At 45.7% G+C, this 15944-nt stretch overlaps 1 protein-coding gene across 1 annotated transcript in view; it reads right to left on the bottom strand.

Moving 5' to 3' along the window:
• adam15 (ADAM metallopeptidase domain 15) overlaps positions 1-13457 on the bottom strand; it is a 48120-nt gene extending 34663 nt beyond the window's left edge. The window contains exons 1-2 of the mRNA XM_088921037.1: positions 12611-13457; positions 2761-2855 (exon numbers count right to left, since the gene is read on the bottom strand). Coding sequence (XP_088777163.1) covers positions 2761-2855; positions 12611-12851 — 336 coding nt within the window. The 5' untranslated portion in view covers positions 12852-13457. The remainder of the gene's footprint in view (positions 1-2760; positions 2856-12610) is intronic.
• Between the last annotated feature and the right edge of the window lie 2487 nt (positions 13458-15944).

Raw genomic sequence — 15944 nt, 5'->3', positions numbered from 1 at the left:
CTCAGTTTGGCTCGGCACTTATCAACAGAATCAGCTGGAAAGGAAGAGCTGAAGGAAGTCGCCCACTCTTCACCTTGAGGTGTGTTCAGTTTCTGGATGAATAGGAGATCAAAAATCTGCAGCCACACCCGGTCAAGTCTCCCCACCTTTCCTCTCCTTTCCAAAACACTGCCTCACCCTGCTCAGGGCTACAGCACGTGTGCATGTCGAGTCAGGGTTACACCGGGTTCTACCTGTGAGCTCGTTATAATCCTGCGATTGAAAGCGGGAGGTGGGCTCCTGTGGAAAGATTTCACTGTCCTGTAAGTAAGCAGTCTTTAAGCATGCTCTATACTTTAAGAGCATGGGAAAGGCTGCAAATGAGAGGTGGTCAATTGGCCATCTTACGCGTTGAATACATTAATATATAAGGCAGCCCAGACTTTAGACAACAAGCACCTGACTGGAAAGCCTATTCCAATTACCTGTTTTCTGTGCTTCATCCCAATTAAATTCCCTTTAAGTCCCCAAATACAATATTGCCTCTTTTTCTTACTAGTACATTCAACATCCCTAGATGTAAAATCTCCTCTGTTTTAACTATATACTCAAATATTCTGTTTGTCTTCTCTTTGCTTCCCCACTTTGTCTAGAAGATGTACATGAAGTGCCAACATAAACACCTCTTTTCCTTATGTAGCTTCTTCAAGCTGCACATTTCACATTTTTATTTAGAACTATCATTCTTGCTTTCTGCTTGCAGTTCCCTCCTTATTTTGGCATTGTCTGCAAACCTGACTAGTTTATGAACGAATAGAGAATCTAGTACTTCACATATAAGAGAGGATCCACTTCATCTGCCACTGAAGAGCAGCACCCACAAGGCAGATGCCCGTAGCCATCCTGCACCAACAGCCCAACTGCACAGCAGATCAGGAGGAAATGTGAGAAAGTGCTTCACCAACAGAATTATGAGTGAAATGCAGGGAGGCCAGACTGTAGAGTCTAGAATGTAATTTAGCCAGGACCCCCAACTCCTACGAACAATGCATTTGATCTTTGAGGACCCAGTAGTCAGTGTCTCAGTTTAATATCTCAACCGCAGGACAGCACTGCATACAGCACAGTGTCCCTGCTTACCATGCTGGGGAACATTGGTTTGAAAATTAAGAGCGCCACCTACTGGTCCCCTAAGACAGTTCACAGCAAGAGCCTGGTTTTCTGTGAAGATGTCCCATCTGAGTGCTGATCAGGCCCTGCCTTGCTTAGCATCTGAGTTCCAACAAGATCAGCCTACAAGGTGGTGACACTATATTATATTTTCATTACAAGAACAGGAAGTCCTGTTGGATCTCGAATTGAAAGCTCAGTGATTTAACACTTACAGAATCTGAAGGACTGCCTAAGCATTTCCAATTTGCTGAGTACAGCAGGAGAGCAGGGAAAGATAAACTGTGCGATCCAGCTTCCTTTTGCAGAACTTAAAAAAAAGAGGAAATCAGATTTCAGATTTTTTTTCCGGCTTCCTGCAAGAAAAGCAGTATCCTGACAGAGGGCAAGGAGGGGCCATGTTGGAGGGGAATGACACTTCCTATGCAGCTGAAAGGAGACGTAAAGTCATTTCCTGGAGAATTCCCCTCATTCACTCTCCCCTCTATTATCACATGTGCACACAAAGAGCCGGGCAGGTACCCAGTTTGAATTTAAATCTCAGCCGGGAGAGATCAGCTCATCGGCAGCAATCTGCTACAGCCACAATGACCGCATGGTAATTTGTAGAAACCCCCTTCCTCTTCTTTCCATTCTGTATCCCCATATTTTCTGGTAATCTTCCGTCTTGATATCTGTTCCTGTTTTTTGCATGTGAAGTGTTTCTCAAACAAAGAAAAACAGGACAGGGCAGATCAAAAGCCCAGCAATACGGATGTGTGTTAATACAGTACATAGTGACAGCTGGACCGCACCTCCTCCACTCAACACACAAGCCAGACGATGACAAGGTAAGCCGCAGTGTGCTCAGTACCTCAGTGTCACAGTCCTGGGCCGCAGTGTGCTCAGTACCTCAGTGTCACAGTGCTGGGCCGCAGTGTGCTCAGTACCTCAGTGTCACAGTCCTGGGCCGCCGTGTGCTCAGTACCTCAGTGTCACAGTGCTGGGCCGCAGTGTGCTCAGTACCTCAGTGTCACAGTACTGGGCCGGAGTGTGCTCAGTACCTCAGTGTCACAGTGCTGGGCCGCAGTGTGCTCAGTAGCTCAGTGTCACAGTGCGGGGCCGCAGTGCGCTCAGTACCTCAGTGTCACAGTGCTGGGCCGCAGTGTGCTCAGTACCTCAGTGTAACAGTGCTGGGCCGCAGTGTGCTCAGTATCTCAGTGTCACAGTCCTGGGCCGCAGTGTGCTCAGTATCTCAGTGTCACAGTCCTGGGCCGCAGTGTGCTAAGTACCTCAGTGTCACAGTGCTGGGCCGCAGTGTGCTCAGTACCTCTGTGTCACAGTGCTGGGCTGCAGTGTGCTCAGTACCTCTGTGTCACAGTCCTGGCCGCAGTGTGCTCAGTATCTCAGTGTCACAGTCCTGGGCCGCAGTGTGCTCAGTACCTCAGTGTCACAGTCCTGGGCCGCAGTGTGCTCAGTACCTCAGTGTCACAGTGCTGGGCTCAAGTGTGCTCAGTAGCTCGGTGTCACAGTGCTGGACTCAAGTGTCAAACCGAAGTTTTTGACCTTAGTGACTGCAGTGCTTGTGGTGTCCAATAACAGAACAGATTGACATTCTGTGCTCCCTCTCACCTTTAAAGCCTCTTTCAGACTAAGTCTGTTTCCATCCACGATGGCAAAGGGCGTGGTCCTCTCTGGCTGTGCATATCTCCTCTCCCTCTCCTCACCTGGGGAGAACAGAAGCAGACAGAGTTCACTGGTCAATCCTGCTGATCAGATTATACTGCACAAGGCACAGTGAAATCAGTTACCCTGATGATGATGCTCACAGTCAACGGCAAGCTGATTACTCCTTACAAGGGCTGTGGTGATGCTGAGCCTATCCCATAAACATGGGAAGTATACCAGGATGTTACATTATGGGATGCCAGTCCAGCACAGGGCACATACACACAGCTTAAAGACCCCAAATAACCCACCTGTCTCTGCTCTGAAGGTGAGAGGAAGCTAGAGCACTAACAGAAATCACACATGACGACAGGGGAGAACATGTAGGCTCCACACAGAAGGCACCGCAGGCAGAAATCAAACCCAGGACAGAAGCAATGTCCCACCTAATAATATAAGCAATTAAGAACTGCTTGCATTTTGCACCCCAAAGGATCCCAAAGCGTTCTGCATGTACTGTAGCAGACCCTCTTCAACCTCCACTCTACAGAAGCACCTAAATGACACGCGGCAGCTATTTGGAACCAGCTACACACCACTGAGCAGGTGAGGCAAAGGGAGAAATCACTTCAACTGAATTAAGATCAAATTAGGAAGGCCGGACTGCACAGTGGAATTCAGTGGAACTGTAAAGCGGAATTAAGTCACGATACTAGTTATACAGTGCCTTTAGAAAGCCTACACCCCCCTTGGACTTTTTCACATTTTATTGTGTTAAAGCATGGAGCCATAATGTATTTAACTGAGAATTTTTGCCATTCATTAAGACAAAGTACTCTATAATGTCAAAGTGAAAAAAAATCCATACATTTAAAAAAACTGAAATTAATTGAATGTATAAGTATTCACCCCCTTGCTTTGACACACCTAGATTACCTCTGAAGTAACTCTCTTCTCCAAGTCATGTGGCATTTACTCTGCCACTGGATCCCAAATGACCACAGTCGTTTTGGACAATCTAACACTGCAAGCAGTGACTGCGCAGTGCCCGCTACCACTATGACTGGACATTGTTTAGAAAATTACAGTCCAGAAGCAACTTTATCCCCTACCACTTCTTATGCAACCAGGTTTGTCCAACCATGTTGTTGAAGTTGATACCCTAGCTTCTTCCAAGCAATGGCTGGGAGAAATTTTTATGACTTACATTTTCTTGACCAGGATTACATATATGGCACTCAGAAGTCTGGAGAGTATTTATGTATTTGTGTGGTCTCTGTGACTCCGTCATCACATGAAGCTGAAGACTATACAGATCACTACACACACAGAAGAAGCGCTTTCTGAATCGCAAATGTCACACACAGTGAGCTGTGATTCAGTTACAGATCTGCATTTGTCAAAAGACTCTTGATACATGTTCTGGGATTTAGACTCCAAGCAAACGGTCCACTTGTTCCCAAAACACTTTCATAGCACAGACATTGGGAAAGGTCATTTCAGTGGTGTTGTTCCACACACAACACATTTGTCTACTCCAATGACATTCAGGAAGTGATACAGTACATACTGTACTTGGGAGCTGCACCTCAACCAGGGAGCCGACTGGAACGGTTTTATTTCTCAGAAACATGTTTTTACTATGGCAACAAATAAGACTTCTCCGCCTGTTGAAAATTCAGTGCTTATGACAGAAACATACAAGAATTTGGAGTTTATTTTGGAAAAGGTTGGACACAGGGTCTGACATCAGTGGGCAGAAATTTGTACATTTTGTGCACGGGGTTTGGTCAGCAGTCCAGCTGATCGAGGATGGCTATTATCAGTTGCCTTGATATTCACCGTTTTGCTTACACAGCACATGGTCTATTAAATAAACTGAAATTCATTTTACATTGCAGGGATTCCGATGTACGCTGTTTTTCAAGACACAAAAACCTAGTAACATAGGCTGGGCAGAAGGCGCTGCAGTGTGCCGTGACGTCACCCCACAATCCTTTGCTTCATCCTCCTTGTAGTAACTTCACAAGTGAATGCACGGCGAGTGCACGTACTTTAACTTAATACATTCGTGCCATCCTTTAATCAAGCGCTGGGCAAAGGCAACGTGTTAGTGTGAGTCTCGATGAGAGCAGACCTGATAAAACTCATGAGGAATGGGGAGCAGGCCCTGTTTTACTATCCACATTTAATTTACTATCCATCCATCCATTTTCTAACCACAGTCATGGGGGAGCGAGAGCCTATCCCAGCAAGCAACTGGCTCAAAGCAAGGTACACCCCGGACAGGACACCAGTCCGTCATGTCCAAAATGATGCAGTATGTCCAAAATTCAGCAGCCAGAATCCTGACCAGGTCTAGTGCAAATGATCACATTACTCCTATCCTGGAATCCTTGCACTGGCTTCCGGTCAAATTCAGTGTGGACTTTAAAATCCTCATGCTCACCTATAAGGCTCTGCATGGCTTGGCACCTCAGTACCTGTCTGAATTATTATTGCCCTACTCCCCATCTCACAACCTTCGCTCTTCTAATTCTGTTCTCCTAACTGTCCCCCAAGCCCATCTACATTGTATGGGTGACAGGGCCTTCTCCTGTTATGCCCCCAAGCTCTGGAACTCTCTGCCCAAAGTCACCTTCTAAACTCCTTCAAATCCAGACTCAAAACCTTCTTCTTTAGAAAAGCCTCTGTATATTGAAATTGTGTTTTATCTTGTGTATTACTTTTATTTATTGTTGTTGTCATTCTGTAAAGCGCTTTGAGAAGCCACCTTTAAAGGCGCCATATAAAATAAAGTTTTTTATTATTATTATTATTATCATCAACATCATCATCATAGGGCACACACACCGGGGCCGGGTTTCCCAGAAGCCTATAAACCTACCAGCATGTCTTTGGACTGTGGGAGGAGAGAACACACAAACTCCACACAGACAGCAGAACCGAACCCAGGAACCCAGAACTACAAGGCAGCAATGCAAACTACTGCAGCCCTCAATATACTTGTCTTATCTATTTATCTATTATCTATTTCTATGTATTGTTCTTTATGGGTTATAGGTATGTTATATGCATATATTCGTCGTGTATTGGGAACATACCAAGCTAAATACAATACTCCTTTTGTCTATTAACTACCCTTTTTAAGTCATTTTGCTAGGTCATTTTGCTATAAGTTGCTATAAGTCATTTTGCTATAAGTTCCATTATTAAGGAACGCTGCCTGGACTTACAACTGCAATGCTCTGTACATGAAAATGGCTCTTGGCTTCGTGTTCAAAAAGGACAGTCAAGGAGAAGCAAAACCGGGAAAAAGAGATAAGGCCACCCAGGAACACAATTACACCAGATTCAATGAACATCATCCATGAAAATCTGATTAGGCCTAACAAGGTTTTGCTACCACAACTGCACACAAAGCTGGACTGGATACTGGTCAAAGCATTAGATAAGGACAAGAGATACAGTGGCGAAGCAGCTTCAAATTCATTTGTAGTAACACTCAGCTGTGAAAAAAGTCAAAGGTGGCAAATCTTTTGCTGACACAGGATGAGCAGTTTTCCGGGAAAACAAAGATCCCAACTACAGGGACATTATCAGTGGAGTGTTCAGCAAAATTGAACACCTGGGCTGCAACAAGAGCCTAAAAGATCATTTTCTTCTCTCACATGAGGACTCTTTAAAGGGGAAAGATTCCACCAGGATATCAGGATCATGGAAAAGGATACCAAGGGACATCACAATCATGGCAGACTACTGATGGTCCCTAAAATGGGAGAACTGCAGCAAAACAAAAAGGAAAGAAGTATTGATTTTGCCCTACTGATCAATCAAAACCTATCAGTTATAATTAAGTATCAAACTTGAATTTACTTTTGGATTGTATTGTCTTTGTATTTCACAGGAAAACATTTTTCAGCAATTGGAATAGAAAATGTGGCGGTACGGTGGTTAGCATTGCTGCTTCACAGTGTTGGAGCCCTGGGTGTAATTCCTGAGGTCCTATCTGTGTGGAGTTTGCATGGTCTCTCCATGTTCACGTGAGTTTCCACAGGGTGCTCTGGTTTCCTCCCACAGTCCAGAGACATGCTGGCAGATTACTTGGCTTCTGGGAAAACTGGCCCAGGTGTGTGTGTGCAAGTATCTGTGTGCCCCGAGATGGACCGGCGTCCTTTCTATGGTGTACCCCACCTGTCTTGTCAAGAGAGCTCCCCAGCAACACTGTATTGGATAAAGTGGTTAGAAAATGGCTGGATAAGATGATGGATAGATGTAAAAACCTAAAATGTTGTACTCTCAAAAGCTGTTAGCTATTTCATATACACTGTCAATATATGCTACTTAATTTTTTGGTGGAAAAAATGTATTAATATTAATTTTAAAAAAGACTATAGTACAGTTTTGACTTTTGACTATAGTAAGGTATGAATCGTGTATTTCACGTATTTTAAATCCTCAAATGTATTACACTCAACACAACAGACTTCCAAATAAGCTTGAATTAGATGACAATGTTAAGGGCAAGTGTATTATTATGCACAAGCAAATCCATTCGTTTACTCCCAGAAGGGGTCAAATGTGATCCTCATTACCTGCAACCTACCACATGAGCTAGGCTGGCAGAATAACCTTCTGGTTTTTCAACTTTCGAATTATCTGTGAAACCCTGGGAAGACCGTCTCGCACTGAGCCACTCAGGAGGCCTGCAGTAAACCTCTTTGGGAAGGCTGAGATGTGGTCTCCGCAGGTGAGCCCAGGCCTGAAGCCAGACACCTCCCTCCCCACCGCCAGCGGGCTCCGACTGCGGCTCGAATGTTCGAGCAGGGAGCTGCGTCAGTGTACGCTGGCTGCGCAGGGACAAGTAAAGGTTCATTTTATTCTGAAAAACAGCGAGGAGAAACGACGTGTCCTTTTACAGAGATTTCAGGGTTCCTTTTCAAGGGGAACTTCTGAAGCCAAGATTATCCTGAAACTTGGATCACACCTTCCCCCTTTTCTTAACAGACTAATTTCTTTAGAAACCTCTCCATTCCTTTACAGATGGGAACGTTTCACACCTCTCCCCCCCGATCCCCCTTCCTGTGGATAGAAATTCAGATTCAGAGAGCTTTATTAGCATGACCGATCAATGAATTACAGTGTTGCCAAAACAGATACAATTATCACAACAGACATTATTAGAGACATTTACAATATAGACACATCATCATAAATTTTCATCCAAACAAATGGAGCATTACTGAGAGACAGTCTCAATGTCCCTCAGGCCATGACAGGAGATCACCTACTGGGCTGCAGCTCAGTTGAGTTTCCTCCCCCAGTAGGATTAGAAACAGTTATTATTCTGGCAGGAGTGGGAATTCTAGGATAAAATTTGTTATTTTAGAGATGAATGTTTCTCTAATCCCAGAGTATTTCTCACAGTGCAGCAGAAAGTGCATCTCTGTCTCTGCTTCTCCCTGCCGGCAGTGGGAGCACAGCCTGTCCTCTCTGGACAGCCAGGTCTGTCTGTGTCCAGTTTCTATGGCCTGGCTGTGGTCACTGAGCCTGTCCTCTCTGGGCAGCCAGGTCTGTCTGTGTCCAGTTTCTATGTCCAGGCTGTGGTCACTGAGCCTGTCCTCTCTGGGCAGCCAGGTCTGTCTGTGTCCAGTTTCTATGTCCAGGCTGTGGTCACTGAGCCTGTCCTCTCTGGGCAGCCAGGTCTGTCATCAGAGTCTGTTTCTCTTTGCTGTCTCTTTCCCTGATCAGATACTCAGCTAGTGTGTATTGATTTTGTTTAGAGTCCTGTAGCATTTCACTGTGTTGTGTTTGCGTGTGTGAGGTAGTGTTGTTTGGCTTGGTTGTGATTTGTGTTGTATTTGTTGTGCTGTCCCGGGGCTGGCTGGTGCCAGTGAGCTTCAGGACCAGCTGGCGAGGGGACTCTCCTCTGGCCACAGCTTTTGGCTCAGCAGGGCTGTGTGCCCATTCTCACCCACTCTGTCCTTTGTATTGTCACCATCTTCCTTTCTCTCCCACACCCCCGAACAAAGCAAAAATTCCTGTTTCACCTTTCTATTGTTCGGCGTGGACTGAACCTCTTCTTGTTCCTTTGCCACAGTTCAAATGTTCCTTTCCTTCACCTGGAAGCCTTACAGGGTGGGAAAACAGACCTAACGGAGGTCTATTCAAAGCAAATAGAAAGGCTTCATTACGTCCAGATTTCAGTGGCTCGTGTGCTGAAGCTCTTCCAACAGCAGGAGCCTCAGGGATGACCTAAATCGAGCCCCGACCGCGAGGCGCATGTCAGCTTCCAGGGGTTTTGGTGTTTCTTTTTTTGGAGGCCCCGCAGAGGCCCGTCAGCTTCAGCCAAGAAAGCGTCGCACCTCAGGGAAAAGGACGGCTTTAAACACACCTACTGTAAGTTCCTTAAGATAAACCGCCGGTGGAGGCCGCTGCCCAGCCAGGGAGCCGGGAGCTGCAGATGGGATTAAGGGCTAGCAGGCGAGCGACCGCACGTTTCTGTATAAGGTGCTTTAGCCTTAATCGGAGGAGAAACACTTGCTCTTTTGTTGACGCGGCTCCATGTGCAACGGAGGGCTTACTGTCAGTCCAGGGTGGCGCAATCTGCGGCTCGTAAAAAGACCTTCAGTTCTGCTTGGGGCCCTCTTTAAGTGCAGAAAGCCTGGAGGCCTAGAGGAAACAACTGAACCAGGAAAGCTCCTGTGGGGTGAGAATGCCCCACTCTGTCACATTCTCACAGAGCTGCACAAGAGCAGACCACCACAGCACAGGAAGAGACATGCAGCTACTGAACAACCGAGCCTCTTTGTACCTAGACCCTACAATACACAGTCTAGGCACTCTGAATCCCTGCTCTGTAAGTGTGGTATAACTGGGATTCCAGCAGCTGTAACACAAAAATGAAGGCCTGTGAACAAATGTCACAGCAGTTTGAGAGGAAGGCCAGTCTTTCCCTGACTGACATGTCTGAGGACCCCCCCAGTCTGTGAACCCAAATTCAGTTTGTGAATTTTTGGAGCCTTTTAAAAGATGTCACTTGGAAGCCTTGATGTAAGATTTGTGGGCCACCTCTATACCGATTCCTCTTTCCTCTTTCCTTGAAGACGACAGGGGTCCTCCTGCCTGACCTCCTTCCACTTGGAAGACCCTCTCCTAAGCACTGGGCTAGTAAACCCCAGCTCATAGTAAACCTCTGAAGGTCAGACTGCTATGAACAGCTGTGCACTGCAGACAGCAGACACATTGGTATCTTTCAAACAAAATGACTGAACTCATTTGTTCCATCTGGGACTGTATAAAGGCCACAGGTTACACCCCAGTTTTGGTCCTGACAGACCATCGCTGTGATTCACTGCACTGGAGCTGCAGTCCCAGCGTCTACCAGCTTGTCACTGATACTCAGATGCCTTCATTTCTCTCATCAGCTGCAGCTTTAGAATCGCAGCAGTAATTTAGTGTAAAGCGCACAGAATTGCCTCATAGATCTTGTAATGATAGAGAAATTTGACTGCTACCCAACAGCTGGAACTGAAGAACAGCTGGAGCACCTCTGACCTGCAAAATACATTCTGCACAGGAATACAGTTCCCTGTGGACTTTGCTGTCATGCCCAAATCAGACACTGGATTATTTTAAACTTTAGGTGCCCCAGAGCTGTGAGACTTTGGCTCGACCTTATTGGAATGCTGTTTAAACCCAGAGTACTGCCTGAGAACAGTATTAATTTATTAGTTCTGTAATGCATGACAAACACTTTGTGTAAAAGTGTAAAAGAAAGCCTTTATGAGTCCAGGTAATGCACTCTTCAGTTCCTAACAGTGCTGCAGACATGGATACCCACTTCTGTTTCCTGTGCAATATTAACTTATGCTGAAAATTAGTATGTTTATTGGTAGAGTTTCTCCATTTCAATCTAAGGTGGTGGCTTTTCACAGCCTGATTATCCCTAATCCCTTGTAAATCAAATCTGTGAAACTGTCCCAAGATGGTCTTATCTAGTAAACGATATGGAACAGGGGACAGTGTTCAAGCCTGCTAATCTGCAGAAGAAGCAAAACCACCTCACCCTTATCCAGCATCTTAAATGATCTCTTTCACCATTGTCTAACAGGAATCACCAACAAATCAGTAAAGGCCAACAACATTCAGCGGACACTTCTTTACACAAAGGGTGGTGGGTGTCTGGAACAAGCTACCTAGAGTAGCCATGTTGCTGAAGCTGACAACATGGCGTCTTTCAAGAAACAGCTGCACGTGATATAAACATCCAAACAGGAACAGGCTGGATGGGCCAACTGGCCTCCTCATTTGTAACCACTTAAATTCTTAACATTCAAACTGATAAATAAGTGAAAATCCTGCTTTATCATACACACACACACAAAATGCTTCCCTATAACTAAAAGTCTAAAAATATCAAAGTCTCTGAGACTAGACACCGCTGGGAAACAAGAGACTTGAAGATGGGCAGGTAAGGACTGGGCACAATAACAGAACTAAGGGAGATGGTGGAATCAGAGCACCATAGCACACACCCCCCAGTCACCTCTGTTCCAAATGAGCCTGTGCAATACAGAGCACACACTCTCTTCTTAGTAATACAGTAATACTTGGACACCCAAAGAAGGCTCCACAGCCGAAACGTTGCGTTTCCTTGCTTCTCTTTTCAGCATGGAATAAACCTTTTACTTGTTCCGATACAGTAATACTGCTTAGAAGAAACAAAGATGAGGAGACTCATCTCCTTTGATGAGCTGACCTGTACAGTTTAGAGCACCTTTTGACAAACTGAACTCATAATATCAATCCCAAACACTGATATTTTTTAGTTTTATATCTCAGACTTTTAACTACTGTAACACTATACTCTCTCACACAGGGGGTCTCCTGACCCACAGCCTGGTCTGTAGGTTCTTAGAAACCTGTTGTGACAATTCCTCTAATTAAAAAACATTTGAAAGGTTTTTTTCAACGGCAAAGATTACAATTTCAGCCAGAACTTCACGTCCAACATAACTAAACCGTCAATAAGCACAGCACGTCAAAAAATCACTTTTGGTATTTCTGCTAAATCAAATAATAAATTACTCCTTCACGTTAATAGTAAATAATTGCTTAATAGTTTGTACATCATTAAAATCGAACTGCATTATTTAATTTGTACAAGCAACTGCGCAATGGGGCTTTTTGAGACTGTAATCTAGAGTATAATCGGGTCTGGTTTTCATTACCAAACACACTGAGAAAGTGACGCCTCTTCTTGTCCGTTCACAACACATGAACAACAGTACCAGTATGTACTGTATGTCCAGGAACACATTGTGGAAATAACCGCAAAGCGGTTCAAATAATGACTCACCTATCAAGTATTAGGAGCTACGCAGCGAAGAGTGTTGGGTGCAACTCGAAAGCGTACCTTCTGAACACTACCACGTGTTTCTACAGCTCTCCCAGTGCACTGACATCCCTTTCTCTCTCGTCTGTCACAATTTCCCCAGAAACAATCGCAAAACATGAGAGCCTTAAAAACAGGTCTACTGTCCTCTGACTTGTCTAAACTGAAGCACCATCTGCAAAAAACTACAGACTGAAAGTTTAAAAGTTAAACGACTTAAACGCAATTTATTTTTAACACCAAACTAATACTGTACAAGGAGAGATCTGAAGATACATTTAACAGGCATTCCGATGATTGTTGAGCAAAAATAATAAAGGCTCGAAGTCCCCAAAAGCTAATTTCACCCACCATGCAAAATGCACAACCTGAACTTGAATGAACCTCTAAAATAAATCCGTATAAAAGTGCAATTACCGGGCTCTGCGGAGTGGGGAAGTCGGGCAGCTGCGTTGTCCGGTACTCCGATCTGTGTGTCGTTTCTTTCAGTCCCTCCGGTGATCCCTAATCCCGGGTGCCGCTCCAGTCCCGACCCGCTGGGACTCCGGACCGTCCCCGTCCGGGGAAGCGCGCCACTGATCAGTACGGCTCCATCCAGCAGGAGCAGACAGAGCCAGGAGCTCGCTAAAAATGGCACCACACACCGACAGCAGCTCATATTCGTAACGGTGATATATTAATGGGACTACACGCATTCCCGAGAGCCGTTGTCTGCTCTGGCCACACTCCCAGAGCAAAACAGCCGCGGCGCGCCTGCAGTCCAGTCCGCCCCCCGGAATATCAAGCGTGCAGGACCCGCAGAGAGAGAGAGCAGCAGGACCGGACCGCCTTCACGTCGCCGAGCCCGAGAGCGGGTTATCAGCTTGGTGCCTTTCCATGGCTAAGCATTATCCTTGGTGCGTATATCGTTCAAACCAAACGGAGGAATCTCAAACGAACCGATACCGAAATGCCTGGGAGGCGTGAGTACACAAGCCGAGGAATGTCCGGGAGCGAAGTCGCTGCGAGAGAGAGACAGGTGCTGCACAGGTACAGTACCTCTGCTCTGCTCGCCAGCAGGAAACCGCAACAAAATCGGCAGCCCCTGCAGTCTGTTGTTCAGGGTCTGGTGCCGTATAGCGGGCCGTTTCCTTTGAAAGGGTCTCTTTGCGCTGTGTTATTACAGTCCCGGGGTTTTATCCTTCAATCCTGGGTGAACTCTATGATCTCCGCGCAACCCGGGTGTGATGGGAAAGGCTGGCTTCTCGCTGGTTTATTGCGATGGTGTAATCCAGCTCCTCCGTAGAAACCCGTGAGGAGGGACTTCCTCCGACGAATTAACCGTTCATGATCCGGAGTAGTGCTGGCCAGCTGGGAGCGCACGGCTGACAAAAGTTCAGTTTGTACAGGCGCCAAGAGTTGCGTTCATTGCCTCTAAACTGTCATGTTTAGCTCTGCAATCACAGTCAGAACTTTTCTTTATAATTAAAATTCGCCTTAATGTGCCGAAGGGGTTAACACGTGCTTCCTTGTATAATCCGATACAGCGATCAGCTATTGTCTTGTCTCATCTCTAGGGATTTGATTTAGCTCAGTTTGTAATTCGAGGATCTACACTTCAGCGGTACTTAATGGACCGCTCTATTGTGGATTGTAAAGAAAACGGAGGTAATATTTGAATAAATAAGAGAAGACCCGGATATGCGAGGAAAAACTCCACATATTAAAATTAACGAAATTGACAGTTTCTTATTTTATGTTGAACGGAAACAATTTAAGCCCCTAATGAATCGGAATTGATTGTTTCAATAGTGTTCACTGTGAGAGAGGTTTTGATTTTGTGTGTAAATGGGAAGACGTACTGTACCTTTCGTGAGTATTTAACAGGTACAGTACGAAAGTTAAATAATGGAAATGTATTCTCGAATTATTTGAGTTGTAACACTGGGCTGAGCTGTCAAATTTCGGTAAACTGGTTATCATTTAGATAGGGAAGCAGAGAGAGTGAGATTAGGGGTAATCAAGGTGTAAAAAAGCTTTGTCTTAAATTGAAATGGAGAAACAACCGATAAACGTCCGAATAGATACAGTACATCAGCCGTCCATTTTCTAACCACTTCTTCCAATACAGGGTGGCTGGCATCTGGAGCCTATCTTGGCAAGTAACTGGCTCAAGGCAGGATAGACCGTGGAAGGGACACACACAGACAGAGACAGAGACACGCCAGGACCCAGGAGTCCAATTGACCTACCAATATTTTTTGGAGCGTGAGAGGAAACTGGAGTACCAGGAGGAAACCCACATGAACATGCAAACTCCACACAAGTGCAGTAGGAACACAGGTCAGGAATTGAACCCAGGGCCCAGTGCTGGGAGGCAGCAATGCTAACTACTGAGTCACTGTGCCACCCTGTCTACATCAACATAAGTTAATATTGCATAGGAACAGAACAGAAGTGGGTATCCTTGTTTCAGATGCAATGCCTCTGGAACTGTGTAAGATCTTGTAAGTACTGTATTATGAAGTCTGCATTACTTCACTTTAGGAACTGAAGAATGTCAGTACCTGGAGTGATAAAGGCTTCCTTTAAAATCCCCTGAGGATAGTTCAAGAATGTGTCAAAAAAATACACTCCAATTTATTGCAAAACAACTGGAAAAGATACTGATTGAGGCATTCGAGTGTTTGTCTTAGATTACAGAAAGAACAGGCATCGTCATGGTCACTTGCTGTACATGCTGTCCCTCGGCAGTACTGTAGATCACCACATCATTCAAAGAAGCTGGGCCAAAGTCTCACAGCCCCGCAGTATCTCGTGATGGAGCATCTGATCCACCAAAGTGTCCATGACTGCAAAGTCCCAAGCGAACTGTGCTCCTGTGAAGAGCTTTAATGTCTCCTGCCGCAGTCGCAGGCGATCTGGCTCTTCTTCAGTTCCAGGGGATGGATAGCAGTCACATTTCTCTGTCAGTTTCAGAACTACCAGGCAACCCTAGTGCATTCTCCAAATGTCTACTGGAGCTCCACAGCTGCAGCTGATGAGTGAAACGAAGGCATCTGTGTATCAGTGAGCTCCAGTGCAGTGAGTCATTGAAGAGTCACAGTAATGGTCTGCACTGCACAGTACAGTCAAGACACCCACTGTAGGACCCCGAGCCAGGTGATTACAACAGTGTTACACAGGAACATATAATCTGATCATGTTTATATATATATAATATAGCTAATAGATATAGATATGAATATGGAGATAGATGTACAGTTTATATGCAATAGATAATCCTATATCGCTGGCACGCTCAGGCAGTGAGGGGATGTCATAGACCAGAGAGGTGCATTGCTCCAGGCTTTTGGGTTACTACTACCTGCTTGTCAGATTAACACCGGGGAAGTGGACCATCCTCTGCCTCACTCAGCAGAGCTCACACAGGAAGAAGCCTTCCAGAAAGTTTTGCAGCAGTTGGTGCCATACGTTCCCCACTGGGCGTTTGGCAGGAAGACACCCTGGGGCCGGAGTGCCTAAACCCTGAGCTGTTAGATCGGTGTGTACAGGAGGAGGAACCGGACGCTTCCCCTGCAGCCCCAGGGCCTCGCCCTCCCTTTGGGGCCTGAAGCAGAGAGTGGAGGAGGGAGTGGCAGGACGTTCTTCAGGATGTGGAGTAGCTGAGGCCTGTAGTCAGGTCCTCCTTTTAACTTAGGCTTAACCCCCATGGAAATAGTTAAGGCCACTAAAGTTTAGTTCTCCTTAAAAAGGTGTCCTGGAGTCTTTT

This window comes from Atractosteus spatula, chromosome 1, assembly GCF_055471065.1.
Source record: "Atractosteus spatula isolate fAtrSpa1 chromosome 1, fAtrSpa1.hap1, whole genome shotgun sequence".
NCBI classification, from domain to species: Eukaryota; Metazoa; Chordata; class Actinopteri; order Semionotiformes; family Lepisosteidae; genus Atractosteus; species Atractosteus spatula.
The sequence above is the reverse complement of the archived record's forward strand: the minus strand, read 5'-3'. Positions and strand labels throughout refer to the sequence as shown.